We start from the raw sequence: 17019 nt of genomic DNA, 5'->3' as shown, positions 1-17019 counted from the left end.
ATATTATACCCGTCATTACTTAGAGCTTTAGTTGACTCACAGTACCAAACAGTTTCTTTAATTTTCTCAGTAGAGGGCATTACTTTCAATATTGTAGCCTCTTCTTCATGTATCTTCATCACTAATCCTTCCCGAAACTCAATCAATGAAGCATATTCCTACCAATACAAATCTTTATAGAACTCTCTAATCGCAACCTTTATTTTAGACCGATTCCGTTACCAACCTCTCATGTCGTAAAAACGCATCAATTATGTTATTCCTCCTTCTAGTTGATGCTACTTGATGAAAGTATCTAGTATTATTATTCATATTCCTTGCATACTGAGTTCAAGACATTTGCTTCTAATGAATTTTCTTTTAAATATATTATTTCTTATAGCATCTTATCAAGACTTTACATCTAGTCTCTATTATACCATCATATGCGTCATCACTTATCATATCATCAATCTTTTCTATCTCTTCCTCGAATCTCTTTATTCTATTATCCATGTGATGACAAATTTGTTAAAGAGCATGTTGGTGAAAGGTATTTATCAAAATCAAATCTAGGTTTTACAACTGATTTTTAAAGTAACTACTAATAATTAGCTCCAAAAGATGTTAATTATGTATGTTGGTTAATATAACTAACGTTGTCTTAATGGCGTGGCTTTGTTGAGTAATCAAAATGTATAGAGGTGCGAACTATCCCATCGTAAATTCGTAATTAGGATCAACCTCGTTCTTTCAATTCATGACATCTTTTGGTCTTAATTATATTCTACTAGTTTAGAACCATTTCTTTTATATCTAATTCTATCATACATAAGCCATTCATGCTATATTCAAAATTCTATATTTCTTATACCTTTGATCCAAAAATTAAATGACAGTACTTTTTTTATAACAATAAAAATTTTTTGAATCCAGTCATTTTTAATATTTTTATTATTATTTAATCAATATAAATACTAAATTATTTTTAATAAATAAATTTTATTAATTAATGTGTGTAAATTTTAAAAAATATATATCTGTGAAATTTTGTGTTTGGAGAGATTCGAGTTCTCATCAATCTCTGTCGGGTGAGTCCAAATGTGAAGAGTGAAGAACTTGGAGAAAAGAGTGAGAGGGAGAGATGAACAGAGGAGGGAGGTCCAATAAAGAAGAAACTGATAGTGAATTGGAATTTGGAGAAAGAGAAAATTGGAGAAAATGAGAAAGAGAAATTTTAGCAAAAATGAAAGTTGTGTTTATTCATTATCATTTTCTGCATCACATGCTTATCTTTATATAATTACATAAGAACTAATTAACTTAATTTACCTAATTAACTTTGCTAGCTAGTAATTCTAAGTCTACTAATACTAACAGCAGCAACCAATCATATCAGGTTACAATATCCAAACTGTATTAATTTATTTATACAAAACTAATGCAAATTATATACTAATTATATACAAAATCTGTAAATATAAATACAAATTATTGATGATTAAGTACTGATATTTATTAGCCATGTAGCATTGTCCATAACATAATGACGAGATACATTAAAAATTTAAAACTAAAATCATTATCTATTCCAAATTTTTTTGGTTTAATAAAACATCGCCTTCTTGTTCTTTGTCCCTTTTAATTTTCTCATATCACATGAACTCTTATTCTTTTCCCTCTGATCTGGGATTTGTCATGGTCAAGTAATGAACAAAATCGAGCGTCAAACTCGAGAATATTCTAATATACTGAAACCTATTTCAATACTCAAGTCATCTCTCTATGTGCATTTCTTTATAGTTCCCATGGTTGAATCCTTTGCATTTTATTTGAAGAAACTTGAGCATTCCAATCCCCTTTGATAGGATTCCACTCACATCATGATCAATTCTAACGCTACATGCCAATAATTATAAGAAAGCCAATAGAGTAGTGAGACTTGAGCATTATTGTTGATGAGGAGGTTCTTGAGAATGAGAATGGGATTCTCTATCTAATCTTGTTAGAGTTCTATGTTTCAACTCTCCTCTGTGAGTAGTCATCTCATCCAATATCTCTGCTCCCAAACCTAACTTATCATCCTCATCATCCGTGTTACTCTGCTCGTTATCCTGTACAAAACAAATGTTTTCATCTTCCAACTTAAATACTTAAATGCTTCTGATGCTATATAAAAGTTGAATATTCCTATGCAAGAATAAATGTCATATTTTACTGTATGTGAAAACTCAGCAGTCGACTTCACGTGAAGTTGATAGTTGAGAGCCGTTAGATGAAAATTTAGTCAAATTAGTCAAATCATCTGACGATTCTCAGTTATCAACTTCATATGAAGTTGACTGCACCTGAATTTTTACCTTTACTGTAGGTAAGTGTGAAGAAGCATAGTATATAAATGAAGCGTACCATCATGAGGGGTATCATTTGAGAAACAGTAGGATCGCCAGCAACTTCCTCGTACTCAGAAGCATCAAGTTCATGAAGATGTTGGGCTTTGAAGAACTTAGGAAGGAGATGCTCTCTAATGAGTATGAGAAGGAAGAAAGGCAAAGGGAACAGTATTCCTCCAGTTGGTATCCACGTCATCCCGTAACAAATCAAGAAATACACCAATTGCGACCCTGTGAATAATGCTGTCACCTTGAATGGTACCAGCTCCACAAAACTTGCATGTGGACCTTCCAAAATTCTGCACAAAATCAAATATCATTCATAAACTGTTCAATTATGACTAAATTTACTACACTTCTTAAAAAATACAATATTAAAATTATTTTAAAAAATTTTAAAGTATAATACTTACTTGTAGCGGCGATTTCTTGGGATAAAGAGTAGCAAGAACCTTTCCCAGAATTGATTGCCAGGGAGACTATCAATGGCCATGAAAGCAAAATATCCCCACAAAACTGATGTAGGTATTTTTCTTATGATGGGGATCATCAAAACTGATAACCCAACCATAAGAGACTGCAACAAGTTGCTAAGCCTTTGTTCATTAACACGTACAGGTAGATGCTCCTCTATTTGTTTCATATCAAAACTTTCAACATTTTTTTCACCTTCCTTCTCATCCTCAGATTTCATCACTGCCTTTTTCAATTTCTCCATTTCTTTAAACTACACCAAGTCAAAAGTCTTCATTAATAACTATAGAGAATTTTAGTGACTGATCAAAGTGAATTTGTGGTAAAACTTACAGTAGGATCTGCATCCATTTCTATAATAACAGATTGCATCCTGCCAAATAATTCTGCGTGGCTGCCTTGTTTCTTAAGCACTTCTTTTGCTTTCTTCTCCGTCTTCTTTCGGATAATCTACAAATTCATAGAATTATTGTTATTATTATGAGTTGATGGCTTAATTTGGAGTTGCCAAAGATGAACACTTTAACTATTATTTATTACCTGCCTATTAAGAACTGCAAGACTCTTTGTATGCATTGGTGATTGAGGTAGGACTCCATTTGATGGAGGAAGCCCAAGAAGACCACAAAGTAGAGTCTAAATTAAACATAAAACAAAATAATTTATCATCCAATCACATTTATTCTTTTATATGGATAAGGGAAGTACTTTTTGCTGATGTGTGTGTCAATAGTTTAGAGCCGTTAAATGATTTGATAAGTTTGACTAAATTATCGTCTAACAGCGCTCTGAGTTAGTTTTGACCATTATGTAATTGGATTTACAATGAGAATGCATGAAAATTAAAATAAAATAGAAGAAGAGAGCAGATATATATACCATGAGTCCAAGCAAGAAAAGATCATAGTGGTAAGCAGAAGGTTTTTGAAGGTTAAATTCCTTTTGCTGAGCCATCTTGGAAGCAACACTATGATCAAAAAAGTATAAAGCAGCAACCATGAGAGCAGGTATAACCGCCGCCACAATATAAAAGATGGGTACCTTGCCCATGTCCTTCACTACTGTCCAGTGGTAGAGAGATTCAGATTGCCAGGGCAGTGGACAAAACAACCTGCGAGGAACTCGAGATGGAACTTTGGTTGGTTTTGTGTACGATAATGCAGTCCAAAACACCACCATCAATGGAACCCCATAATCTGCTATTAAAGCTCTTAGCCACCCTGTCCCATATCGCCAATGTCTTGCTTTTCTACTTTGCTTCGCACTCAGAAGTAACCCAAAAGAGAATATCACAGCCAGTAAGCCATTTATGTACCTCCATTGGAATTTTGAATCTTCTGAGTTTCCATCTCCATCCTCTGCTGGAAGGAATTCGTACAACACACCCTGTGCTACACAAAAACAATTCTTTACTTCAATAATCTCTACACAAAACAGTGAGAATATATAAAGAGTACATAGTATATAACGTGTAATAATTCAACAAATATTTTTTATGGTTCATCAAACCATCACAGCTTGAACAGTTTAAGACATAAAATTTTCTTCTGTTTGTACCTTTACAGCTTGTTGAACAAAAAGGACAGTGATTAGCATTCCAAATAATTCCTCGCAAATTCTTGTAAACCTTGAGATAACTGTGCATGCATTGAAAATTGCAAGCACAATTAGAAATAATGCTGTCCACACACAAACCCAAGCAGCCCAAGGCAAAAAGAGTTTGGCACCGAATTCTGGTTTTGATTCGCAAAACTGAAACATAATATGATACATTATAATGGTGGGTTCAGCAACACCCACAATCAACAATGGCTGACCACCAAATATTGAGTGGATAATTCCACAAAGCCCCGTAGATATTAATGATTCCACTATGCCCAAGCTCCCATCTGCATTATATAATCAAATATTCCATGCTTATTATTTACAAAAAACCAAAGTAATCAATTAAGCATATGTTTCGTTTATATTTTTACTTGTAATTTCTATATATCCGTTTAAGAAAAGTATAGATAGACAATGAAAAGAGAAGTGCTAGGAACAGTAATTTTTGTAATTTGTAGATATCAAATAATAGCCATCAATGATGATTTTAAATTTTTAATGGTATAAAATTGGTGTGAAATTTCATCCAATGACTTACTTTTCTTTGTTGGTTACATGGTGGCCAGAATTTAATAAAGTTATTGGCCTCCTAAACTTTTTCACAATGAAAATACTAAATAATGGGAATAATAGATATGTCGGATATTCAATTTACTAGGTGTGCGGAATATTATTGTAATGTTAGAGTTTATGAGGTAATTTGGGAGTGGAATATTTTTTTACTTTATTGGATCAATTCTAGAGCTCATTATTCACATTGTTCACAAAAATAATTGTCTACCTAACAAAACCCATTTGTTTAAAATTTTGTAAAAGAATAAGTGAAAAAAAAATATATTTTTTATAAAATATTAAATACAGAAAATATTTTGGAAATTGAATGAAAAAACAATTCATTTTTATTTTTCATTGGCTTCTCTTTTTTTTCTCTTACAAAATCTAAAAAAAAAAATTAAAAATATAAAAATAAATTAAAAAAAAAGAAAAATGTAAACGAAATATTAGCTAGGTATATTGAGTAAAGAATCTTACTTGTTTCCTTATTAAGTTGTTCCCCAAAAGCAATAACGGGGATAGCAGAAGCAAAAAATATGTAGAAAGTTGGAGCAAATATCCTGAAATTAATTAATCACACAACAATATTTCAAAACTTTCTAGCCAATTCATGCAATGTGATTCCCAAGTCCAAAAATAAAAATGATTTACCTAAACCCAGATTTAAATCCCTTTGTCCAATCTTCTTTATAGCATGCAAGTCTTCCTTTGACATCATCACTTATCCCTTCAAGTGGTTTCATGGCTGAACCTCCAAAATTGATATATCAATTAACAAATTTAAGAAAATTGACATATTATTATTTGATAAAAAAAATATTTAAAATATATTTGGTGATGAAATTTATGTTGAGAGTTGGAATATTGAAGCCTGTATTAATTAGCATACACTATAAAATGGAGAAAACAAAAAAATACCTGTACATACACAAAAAATTAACTATCAATTTAGTTAATATATATATATATATGTGTGTGTGTGTGTGTGTGTAAAATTATAAAAATATAAAAAATAAAGATATTCATGAATTAATTTTTATTTCTTCCTAAACACTACTAAAATATTTATGGCATTTTCTCAAAACAATATGGTATACACAAATGAAATTCATGCAACTTAAATATGTGGCTTAGTCCATTAGAAAAGAATTTGTTCATGAAATAATGAAAAATTATAAATGAACAACACATTTTCTAATGTAACTATCAACAAATATTTTTTCACTCATTTCGAATAACACTATTAAAAATACTTTATATGTATCTTAATTCTTTTCATAATGCTTTCCTATCAAAATCATTATTTAGTAAAGTTATAAGTCTACCAAGTACAATATTGGAAAAAAAATCCTCCCAAATGATAAATAAAAGTTTAATTATCATTATAAACATATATATAAATTTCACTATAAAATGAAGGTAAGTTACAAACCATGCACAATGTTTTAACAATTAAGTTCATGCATGCAAGGGATAAAAAGGATACACATTTTAATCTATGGAGTAAGATCCAAATTAATTTTCGACAAAATTTTAGTTGAATATTTAGCTATCAACAAATTTTAATTAGCAAATTGGTTCCTAATAATTTGTATTGCTAGACAAATTCGTCTTTATATCAAATTCTCCGATGAAAAAAAATAAATTTAGTTAAATCAATTTCTATTGTTATTTAAGAAAACACTTAAAATTTATTAAAAATTACAAACGTTAATATAAGTGATTTGAGTAGGCAATTTTTCGTTAGCCTTTAATTAAGTAAAAAAATCTAATAATGTAAAAACTTATTTGTTTAATAAACTAAAATGTTCATGACTAACTTAAAAACTAAAAAAATTTTAAATACTATAATTGGAGTATTATTCCTCAATGTAGTTAAGAGTAAATTTTGTCCTCAGAATTAGAGAGAAGCAAATGGGTGCTCGTAATGATGAACCAATGTTTTGCATATACAAGATCAGAGGAACACATACACACTAATGCATTTGAAGAAGACAAATCCAACAAGCAATTATCATTTGAATAAACAATGTAGATTATTACTATATTATATATTAATTTCCCCACATAATTACGCAACAAAAATGATGAGATTAATTGAAAAGGAAGGAAAAATGAAGGAAAGAAAGATGTACGTACGTGAATTATGAAGGCCCTTAATTAATTAATTAATTAAGAATGATAATAACGCGATACTTGAAAGGGATGTATGGTGCAACACATGAGGATCAGAAGGGTAACAATGTTAGAGAATCCAGATTACAACAATGTGTGTGTGTGTGTGTGTGTTGTGGAAGGGAACAAAGAGAGAACAAGAACACTGAAAATGAGGCAATGAAAGAGGGTGAGAGGAAAAAGAGTAAGGTGAGTCACATCACATGCAAAAATTAGACAATTTCACAAAAACAAATTAAATAAATCAAATGATTTTGGTCTTAAATCTAGTAGCTCCACTTCACCTCCCAAAGTATTTTAAAGACTTTTTTTTAATATTATGTGTATATTAAAATTAGTTACTAATTAAAAAATAATTATTATAGTATATAAAATACATGTATTGTCTATATATGTAAATATATATTTTATATTTTAATATATATTTTATATTAATATTTAATTTTAATGACTGATTTTAATATATATTATTTAATATAATTTTTTTAACCAAAAATAAATGCTCGTATAGTGTGTCTAAAATCAGATTTAATTTTTTTGACCTTCTTCTAAATCATGAAATTGGAATAGTTAGATTAATTGTATCGGCTTATTCAATCATATTTATTTATTTGAATAATTATACACTGATTATCATAAAATATGATTAGATTTAATTTTTTTTACATTGTCACATCAAAACTAAATTATTCTTTTTTATGATTAATACTTAAAATGATCCTCAAAAAATCGTATAAGTAAATTTTGTTCCTCAAATATTCAACAACTCAATTTAGTTTATTAAAAAAAAAAACTAACGTGAGTGAAATTAATTCTTTTATTATGCCATGCATGGCTTTTTTGATAGAAGATAAATTTTATTTAAAAAAATTATATGACATTTACAAATAACAAAAAAAATATTAATTTTACTCAAAATATATTTAGTTTTTAGATTTTATATAAAAAATGTTGTAACATTGTGAGTTATCTTCTGTTTTTGACTCTTAAAAGTGAATTTTTTTTAGATAATTTTTCATTATAATAAATCATCTTTGATGTATCTTTTTATATCTGTATCACAAGACCTAAATCTTCTATCAAGAGAGAGAACCAAACCATCATACAAGAAGAATCAAATATTACAAAAGAAAATTTCATACCAATATAATTATTGAAAAAAAATAATAAAGCCAATAAATTACAAAACAAGAAGAGAAATAGATGATAAGAGAAAGAAGAGAAAAAAGAAAAAAAATTGATGAAAGAAGAAAGAATCCAACCTACATAGAGAAATGGAAAAAAAAAAGAGAGATGAAAAACAAGAGAAGAAAAGGAAGAACAAAGAGAAAAAAATAGAAAAAAATGGAGAAAGGAGAGGGAGGGCCACCGCTACATTGCACGACTGATGGCGGCAATGTCCCTCCAAGACAGAGCCTCAGACCATCTCCAATAGAAAACTCATTCCAGTTCCTGTTTATGGCCCACCTGTCATAAAAAGTAACTCCACATCAGCTTTTGCGTCATAAACAGTAAATAGGAACTCAAAGCATTTCTCTCTTCTCCATTAGGAGGAACTAACTTTAGTCCCTGTTGTAGTCCCACCTAATTAATTAATTAATTAAAATACTTGAAATTAATGTAATTAATTTTTTTTATAATGTAATTTAAATTTGTAAATTTAAAAATAATTCACTATTAAAAGATATTAATATTAAATAAATTCATATATAATAATAATACACAATATATAATTTGGGGTTACACTAATTTGTAAAATTACTTAATACAAAGAAAAACATAATTAAGTTTTATAGTTGACGATAAGCATTGTGAAATTGCCATATGTGTTCAATCAAGTCCTCTTTCAATTGTCTATGCTGCTGCCTATTTCAAAGTTGGCATTTCTTTGGAGAAATTGATGGTATGGTACGAAATCTTCTTCTCGCAGCTGAGGTTGTGATAAGCCATTTTCGACATCATCGTACTCTAAGCCCTGAGCAAAATTTCCTGCATAAGTGTCTCTTTCATCCTCAACAATCATATTATGCAATATAATACAAGCTCTCATTATGTTGGCAAGCTTCTTCTTTTTCCAAAACAAGTTGGACCACGTATAATTGCAAAGTGTGCTTGCAACACTCCAAATGTTCGCTCCACATCTTTTCTTTGCCCTTCTTGGTATTATGCAAATAACTTGCGTTTTTTCCCTTGTGGCTTTGAGATTGATTTGACAAATGTGGCCCATTCAGGATAAATACCATCTGCTAAGTAGTATCCCATTGTATAATTATTACCATTAATAGTATAATTTACCTCCGGAGCACGATCATTTAGAATGTCATCAAACACTGGAGAACGATCTAACACGTTGATATCGTTGTTTGAACCAGAAACTCCAAAGAACGCATGCCATATCCAAAGGTTTGAAGATGCTACAACCTCAAGTACAATGGTTGCAACCCCACGATAACCACTCATGTACATACCTTTCCACGCCTTTGGACAATTTTTCCATTGCCAATGCATGCAGTCAATGCTACCCAACATGCCAGGGAAGCCACGACCCTCCGCCATTTGTAGCAGGCGATGTACGTCATTTGGATTGGGTTTTCGCAAGTATTCATTCTGGAACACAGAAATGACACCTTCAACAAAATTTTCCAAGCATTCAATTGTAGTGCTCTCGCCTATGCGCACATAATCATCAATAGCATCAGCTGCTACGCCGTATGCTAACATCCGTATCACAGCGGTACATTTCTGAAGTGGCGACAAGCCTCTTCTTCCAGTTGCATCAACCCTCTGGTGGAAATATGGATAGACGTTTGAGAGAGCGTCTACTATCCGAAGGAACACATCTCTTCTCATTCGAAATCTCTGTCGAAAAATGTCAGCATTATACACCGGTTCATCTGCAAAGTAATCTTGAAAAAGGCGATCATGTCCTGCTTCTCGATCTCTGTTGATCCATCTACGAGTAATTGGGATAGGGCTTCTATCGATATCTTCTTCTTCAGAATCTTCGAGTAAATACTCATCGATCCAATTATCTATCAGTGTGTTATCTTGCCGTCTTCTTTTGCCATACAAAACCTCATTAAACATATCATCAAAATTTTTAGCCATATGGAGAAATGTAATTTTTAGTTCTCTGTCGAGGTGAGAAAGAAGAGTTGAAGTGGAGTTGTGGAGTCATTGATAGTTGATATTTATAAGTGGAGAAACTAGTTTTGTAACGGCTAGTTTTGCAACGGCTACTTAACGGCTAGTTTTGCAACGGCTACTTAACGGCTAGTTTTGCAACGGCTACTTAACGGCTAGTTTTGCAACGGCTACTTAACGGCTAGTTTTGCAACGGCTACTTAACGGCTAGTTTTGCAACGGTCACTTTCATGAACAATAACGGCACAATAATATTGACTAATTTAAAAACTTACATCAGAAATAAATAAAACAAACTACATCACATACCAGTAATACGCAATAAATAAATAAGAACATACTACATAACACTACGAATACAAGGAACCATTAAGTAAACCACTTGGCCATTATTTTCTCACATGCAATCTCATGAAGAGCTCATCGTTTTTCACTCACTGTAGACGTGTCAGCATTAAGTATTTGCATATCCATTTCCCTTTCTTTTGCTTTTATCTCCATTTTTTTAATATACCTCTGAGTTTGTAATTCTTGTTCTTTCATTTCCGCTTGAATTTGTAACTCCTTCTCTTTGATTGCCATCATCTTTGCTCTATGTTCCTTCTCCTCTTCTCTTTCTTTTTCCCTTTCCATTAGTTCCTTTTCTCTAACATTCTTAATATCTTCCATGAGAGATAATTTTTTGACAACCGATGATTTTCTTTCGCTAAAATCTTCAGACATCTGTGCTTTTCCCTTACCTCTTCGCTTGCTCTTCTTTGATCCTTGTGGGCGAACGGGAGAGTCCACACCGGGTTCGTCAGCCAACGGTGTTTCTGGGTTTGATGAGGATGAGTATGCTCCAGTTGCACTAACCTTGGTTCTCTTTGAGCCGCCACTCTGTGTAGGTAGTTGGCTTCTCCATTTTTGCTCCAACCGAAGCATGTTCCAATACCTCTCAAAAGTGAACTTTTGACCATAATTTGTGGAATAAAGTTTATAAGCCAACTCCTTTATATCATCAGCGTTCGAACCACTCCTTATGTTTCGACTAGCTTGATCGTAGCAACCAGCAAATTGTGCAACAGCCTTGTTGATCTTATACCATCGTTTCTTACATGCAACTACCTCCTTGTCATGTCGGTGCAAAATTCTACACAGTAGTTATGAATTCGACTCCAAAATGTTTCTCCCTTTTGATCGGTACTAACTACAGGGTCAGTTGAAACATTTAACCACGCACTGATCAACATCTCATCCTCTTCCCAATGCCAGTGTTGAATACTATCTTGCCTCCGATCTTCAATATCATCATCATTGAGGTCAATAGCATCTAATCCACTATTGCGAATTTGGACTAGATTGTATAGGAGTCTGAGAGGATGGGTTAGAAGAGCCACCAACATCATATGAGTTATGTCTTGATGCACTGAATTGAGTTGGAAACGGCAAGGAAGTTGGAGTAACATTTCCGATAGAAGGGTTAAATATGGATGAAAATGGAAAATGAGGTGTTTGTGAATTTTGATTTTGCGGTTGGAATATAGGAAACTGATTATTATAAGGAGCTTGAAATTGAAATTAGAAAGATTTTGTGGATTTGGATTTTGAAATGTATTTGGTATAAATGTATTCGGTAGTGTGAAGTTTTGATTTGGAACTTGAGAGTTTGAGGTTTGAGATTGTTGGGTATTTGGAATTTGAGAAAAGTTTTGTAAATAATTGAAGAAAGAGTTGAGTTAGTTTGGATCCATTTTTTCGAACAAAAAATAATATTAGCAGAACTTTGATTTTATAAACTTGGAAGAAGATGAAGAAGAGTAGTAGAGAGTGTAAGAATAGAAGTGTATCTAAGTGGTATATATAGAGTAACAAAATATTAATTTATTAATAATAACAGTAACATAATAACGGCTAATTTCCAACAGTTAATTTTACAACGGCTAGTTTTATTTTATTAATAAAATATTATTTTTTTTTTTTGAGAGAGAGCGTCCCTCTGAGCAGGGCCTTTGCTGCCCCAAACTTCGTGAAGGAACTCTTTTTTTAATTGTTTCAATGGTAGACCCTTTCTTTTTCCTGACACACAGTAAATGGGGTTCAAAATTTTTGAACCGTTGGAGTTGCTCTCAAACGAGAGAAAAAGTGTTAAGACATTTTCTTTGACTATGTTAGATGGTGGATATTACCATGAAAATTTTATTATTGTCTTTGTGTGAAAGATGTTTTTTTTTATCATTAGATGATGAAATATATAGTTTGATTGTGATATGTTTTAAAAGTGTTATTTTTTTTAAGTGTGATTAAATAAACAAAATACACTTTTAACACAAGAATCTTCATAAAAAGATGTTTTTAACATTTTCATTTGAGTAGTTGTCATTAGATAGCGAAAGATAGTAGTCCTTGAGTCCTTTCTTGCTACCCATTTTTCTTAGGAAGTGTGTAAACTATTATTTTGTTATTCAGATTTTATTTTTATAAAAATTAAATATATCCAAAAAAATATAAAAATTGAAATAATAGTATTTTAATTTTTTAAAATTAAATTTGTTTAAAAATAATTTTTCAAATTTTGAACTAAACATGAGAATATAATATCTCATTTTAAAATTTATTTTTGGTAATTTATCCTTAAAAAATTTAAAAAATTGAATACAAAATCATAATCCAATACAATTCAATAAAATTTAACATAATATAAAACAATCCAATCATAATGTAACATAATCTAACATGTATATTAAAAATAAATAAAATAAAAATAGTTTGCAACATATAAAATATATAGCATGATTCACCTTAATAAATAAGGATATTTTAATAAATTCAAGTTAGCGAAAATTTAACAGGCCCTGTAAAGTAGTTACCTCTATCCCTATCTTTGTCTTTATTTATTTGTGAGGACGAGGATAAAATTTTTAGTATGAAATATACAATATTTGATCATTTTAATATTTTACATTGTTACAACGGTAGTATAAAATATTTTGATATTTTGTAAAAAAATATTTTTTTAATTATAAAAAGATAAAACATTATTGATATTTTGTAAAATAATATTATTTTAATTATATAAAAAAAATGTCATTAACGCTTTTAAAACACCCACAATAATATATAAGTGTATGCTATGGTACCTATATACACTTGCCTAACTTACTAAAAAAATAAAAATTAATATTTAAATTAAAAATATAAAAATAAACAATTTTTTAATATTTAAAACTTACTAAAAAAGCAACTTCGACAATTTCGACACCAAAATTAAAGACATAGAAAAATTGGCCTAATATATATCACAAAATTTAAATCACCTTTAAGAATTCCATCTTCATAATCTAATATATAAAAATAAAAGTTCATGAGACGAATCTCTATTTTCGTGTGAATTTTGCAAATTTCTATTGGTCATTTTTACAAATATTTATTTCTAGCCGTCTTTTCACTATCCCTAACTATGCATCACTTTTTAATGTGTCGCCAATACTAACGGTAGCACATTACTAAAATGTTATTAGAAAAATCAAGTTCACTCAATTTTTAAGCCCAAATTAAAACATTAACCCATTGGTAATAGGTTTAGGGATTTAAAAAAAGACTAAAATATTATTTTAGCTTTTAATATATAAGTTAAGTCGTAATTTTATTTCTAATATTTAAAAGTTGCAACGTCTTATTTTTATTCAAAATATTTTATTGTCATATTTTAGTTTTTTTATTAAAATTAATTTTTTTAAATATTATTTTTTATTATATTTTTTTTAAATAAAGATAAAAATCATAATTACAATTATCATAGTAGTAGTTGTAATTTCAAAAAAATTTAATTAGAAGAATAAAATAAAATGAAATAAAATATCTAAAATAAAATAATACATTTCAATCGTTAAAGATGAAATTAGGACAAATGTGAAATTCTTTAAAAAATAATAGAAGGGGCAGTTCGGTCTTGTTAACTTTCAGTTTCGATCATTCTCAACCCTTTCTCTCTCTCTCTGGCTCTTGTTTCTGACTCGTGAGAACTTAGAAAGCTTGGAAAGGTCGATCCCTGTATAAGGCCGTGTTTGGTGGTCGCTAGGAGAAGGACGATGTCAGGGAAAGGCGCAAAGGGTTTGATAACTGCCAAAACCCCCGCACCAAACAAGGACAAAGATAAGAAGAAGCCTGTTTCTCGTTCCTCCAGAGCTGGTCTTCAGGTTCCTTTCTTTTATTATTATAATATACTTTTCGCCATTTCAGATTTACTTTTCTCTCGTTTCTATTTTTTTTCTTTTTCTGTTAAACGTTCGCAAGTTCTGAAATTGTTTATATCTTTTGTCTCTTTATTACTACTGTTTTTCGTTCCGCATTTTGATTCATGTTTTGTTTGTAGCTGTAGTCTATAGTACATTAGATTTATTAGCTTCTGAATTATAATTTTCTAGGTGCTGTTTTAGTAACATTTCTCAATTTTTTTTCTTTTTCTATTTGTTAATGTGATTAAGGATGTTCTTGGTTAATTTGGTTGTGCTTTGGAAGGTGGAAAATTGAAGCATGAAATGAAACTAATTTATGAAAGAATGAAAATGTTGTTTTTAACAAATGATCCTCTCAACATACATATATGAATTATGCGAATCAGTTGCTGTACATTTTGTGTGTTCTTGAAATTTTAGTTATTTTACATCAATTCTGTGAAATGATGAAGGGTCTTTGTTTGCCTTGTAGATGTATTTCTTTCAATATGATCCTTTTGTATGTAAGATTCTGCTTTTTTGGTCATTGATTCTATGAATTATGCGAAAAGGCATCCTATCTAACTTTGACACTTACTATGTAGTATAATAATCTAGTTAAAAGATAGAGCAGGTCACGGTAGGTTCACGATAGAAGACGACGAAAACAATCAATAAAACCATTTATTCACACGAAGTATTGATTGGTGAAACCCAGCTGAAGCTACAACTGTGGTTGAGGAAGGAATTCTAGAGTCTTCCCTTCTTGCCCTTAGGTAACAACTTCCACAACTGAACTCCCTCAAGACCCTATTTGTAATTAATTGTCCCTAAGTAACTCAACCAAATCCATTCAGCTTCTTCCATTACATTCTATATACAATTTTCACATGCTAATTCTAATTGGTCTATCACTGCCATATACTGTTGTCACCTTGGGACTTGGCTCACTGCTCACAAGCCTTATTCCATAATTGGGGCCATGCCATGCTATCATAGTCAAATGCAAAATGAGGCCCTTACATAGCGTTTGGAAGTCGCCTATGGTCACAAATATATAGACAGTACAGAAACCTATTCTGTAGCTGTTACTATAACATATAAATTTTCTATATTTGGTCCTTCCAGCAATGAGGACAGTGCAGCAAGACAAGTAGATAACAACAATAACAAAACCTGTGTTATATAGTTGGTTCCAAGTCCGGATAGGAGGAGGCTTATGTTAGGCCTTCAACAGCCATTGAAATTTCATGAAATGGACCAAACATCGGAGACAAGACAATGAGACAAAAACAACTTCTGACAATATTTTTATAAATATTTTATATTTTCATCTTTATCCTCACAATTTCATATTCAAATCTTAAAATGACATTTTTAGACTGTCTCGTCTCCAAATGTTAGAATTACTATCAAACACACATATGTATCTATTGCCTCTATTATGTCTAAGAGACAACTTCCACACACAACCTTAAGGTGCTATTAGTTTCCATTCAACACCTCAGTTGTTATAGTGAGACATTAAGAAACTGTAAAACGTTTACTTTGTATGTCTAAATCAAACATTTATGTAAAATACTAAATGGGAAAGAAAGGGAAAAAAATACATTAAAACCAGTGGTGAAGCATGTAAATAAGATTTATGATCTTGACAGTCCACAACTTCACATGGTCCTTAAAGAGTAAAGACTTTGCCTAAGCTGTGATTATTGAAATAGTTGTATGATGTTGGTGTGCAATTCTATTCATAACCAATGCTGTATCGGTTAATTAATGTATTCTTGTGTGGCATGTACAAATTGTACATATACACATGTTGGGCTTGCAAATATTTGTGGATTATTGGTACAAAATCATATGATAAACTCCTATTTTTGTTCAGTAATTTCGTATTTATTTCTGTAAATGTGTTGGGGTGTTTCATATTGTGTATCTTTTTTATCCAGTTCCCTGTTGGACGTATTCACCGACTCCTGAAGTCAAGGGTCACAGCTAATGGAAGAGTTGGTGCCACAGCTGCAGTGTATTCTGCTGCTATCCTTGAATATTTGACTGCGGAGGTGCTAGAGTTGGCTGGCAATGCAAGCAAGGATCTGAAGGTAAAGCGTATAACACCGCGACATCTACAGCTTGCTATTCGAGGGGACGAAGAACTCGACACACTCATCAAGGGAACAATAGCTGGTGGTGGTGTTATTCCTCATATTCACAAGTCTCTTATCAACAAGTCTTCAAAGGAGTGAGTGGTACATATCATTCGGAATTTCGGATCAACATGGGAGAAATGAGTTTCTTTTTTTAATCTGTAAATTTGATGATATCTTGATTTTGTGGATAAGTTGCTTCTTGCATTAGTTTGATCCACTCTTGGAGGCAAGCTGAAAATTTCTGGTTTCCTTATTTATTATTGTATTAACTGACCTCTTTGACTAATGTGCCCGGTACTTCAAGATCAAAATATTGCTCGTCTCTTGAATTTGTTCTAGGTTATTTTT

At 31.0% G+C, this 17019-nt stretch overlaps 3 protein-coding genes and 1 pseudogene across 3 annotated transcripts; 1 reads left to right on the top strand and 3 right to left on the bottom strand.

Annotated features, from left to right (window-relative positions):
- Nucleotides 1-1608: 1608 nt before the first annotated feature.
- LOC107495254 (probable boron transporter 7) lies at nucleotides 1609-4634 on the bottom strand. Its single transcript, XM_021125926.2, has 7 exons — nucleotides 4404-4634; nucleotides 3726-4232; nucleotides 3387-3482; nucleotides 3180-3296; nucleotides 2786-3099; nucleotides 2389-2671; nucleotides 1609-2093 (listed from the first exon to the last, which is right to left on the bottom strand). The coding sequence occupies exons 1-7, from the start codon at nucleotides 4617-4619 to the stop codon at nucleotides 1929-1931; spliced, it is 1698 nt and encodes a 565-aa protein (XP_020981585.2). The 5' UTR covers nucleotides 4620-4634; the 3' UTR covers nucleotides 1609-1928.
- Nucleotides 4635-8971: 4337 nt separating this feature from the next.
- On the bottom strand, nucleotides 8972-10289 carry LOC107495253 (uncharacterized; annotated as a pseudogene).
- Nucleotides 10290-10745: 456 nt separating this feature from the next.
- Nucleotides 10746-11773, bottom strand: LOC107495252 (glutathione S-transferase T2-like). Its single transcript, XM_016116363.1, has 2 exons — nucleotides 11519-11773; nucleotides 10746-11435 (listed from the first exon to the last, which is right to left on the bottom strand). Exons 1-2 carry the CDS (start codon nucleotides 11771-11773, stop codon nucleotides 10746-10748), a joined length of 945 nt encoding a protein of 314 aa, XP_015971849.1.
- Nucleotides 11774-14264: 2491 nt separating this feature from the next.
- Nucleotides 14265-17000, top strand: LOC107495371 (probable histone H2A variant 3). The gene is made up of 2 exons (XM_016116520.3): nucleotides 14265-14503; nucleotides 16471-17000. The coding sequence occupies exons 1-2, from the start codon at nucleotides 14396-14398 to the stop codon at nucleotides 16765-16767; spliced, it is 405 nt and encodes a 134-aa protein (XP_015972006.1). The 5' UTR covers nucleotides 14265-14395; the 3' UTR covers nucleotides 16768-17000.
- The last annotated feature ends 19 nt before the right edge of the window (nucleotides 17001-17019 follow it).

This window comes from Arachis duranensis, chromosome 6 (assembly GCF_000817695.3).
Source record: "Arachis duranensis cultivar V14167 chromosome 6, aradu.V14167.gnm2.J7QH, whole genome shotgun sequence".
Lineage (NCBI taxonomy): Eukaryota > Viridiplantae > Streptophyta > Magnoliopsida > Fabales > Fabaceae > Arachis > Arachis duranensis.
This window is presented reverse-complemented; position numbering and strand designations above follow the sequence as displayed.

Coding starts and splice junctions, on each gene's coding strand:
- LOC107495252 (XM_016116363.1), bottom strand. CDS start 11,773: ATGTTACTCCAACTTCCTTGCCGTTTCCAACTCAATTCAGTGCATCAA. Junction 11,436..11,518: donor TAAATGTTTCAACTGACCCT/GTAGTTAGTACC, acceptor CGACATGACAAG/GAGGTAGTTGCATGTAAGAA.
- LOC107495371 (XM_016116520.3), top strand. CDS start 14,396: ATGTCAGGGAAAGGCGCAAAGGGTTTGATAACTGCCAAAACCCCCGCA. Junction 14,504..16,470: donor CCTCCAGAGCTGGTCTTCAG/GTTCCTTTCTTT, acceptor TTTTTTATCCAG/TTCCCTGTTGGACGTATTCA.
- LOC107495254 (XM_021125926.2), bottom strand. CDS start 4,619: ATGTATCATATTATGTTTCAGTTTTGCGAATCAAAACCAGAATTCGGT. Junction 3,297..3,386: donor TTGCAGTTCTTAATAGGCAG/GTAATAAATAAT, acceptor ATGAATTTGTAG/ATTATCCGAAAGAAGACGGA. Junction 3,100..3,179: donor AAATGGATGCAGATCCTACT/GTAAGTTTTACC, acceptor GACTTGGTGTAG/TTTAAAGAAATGGAGAAATT.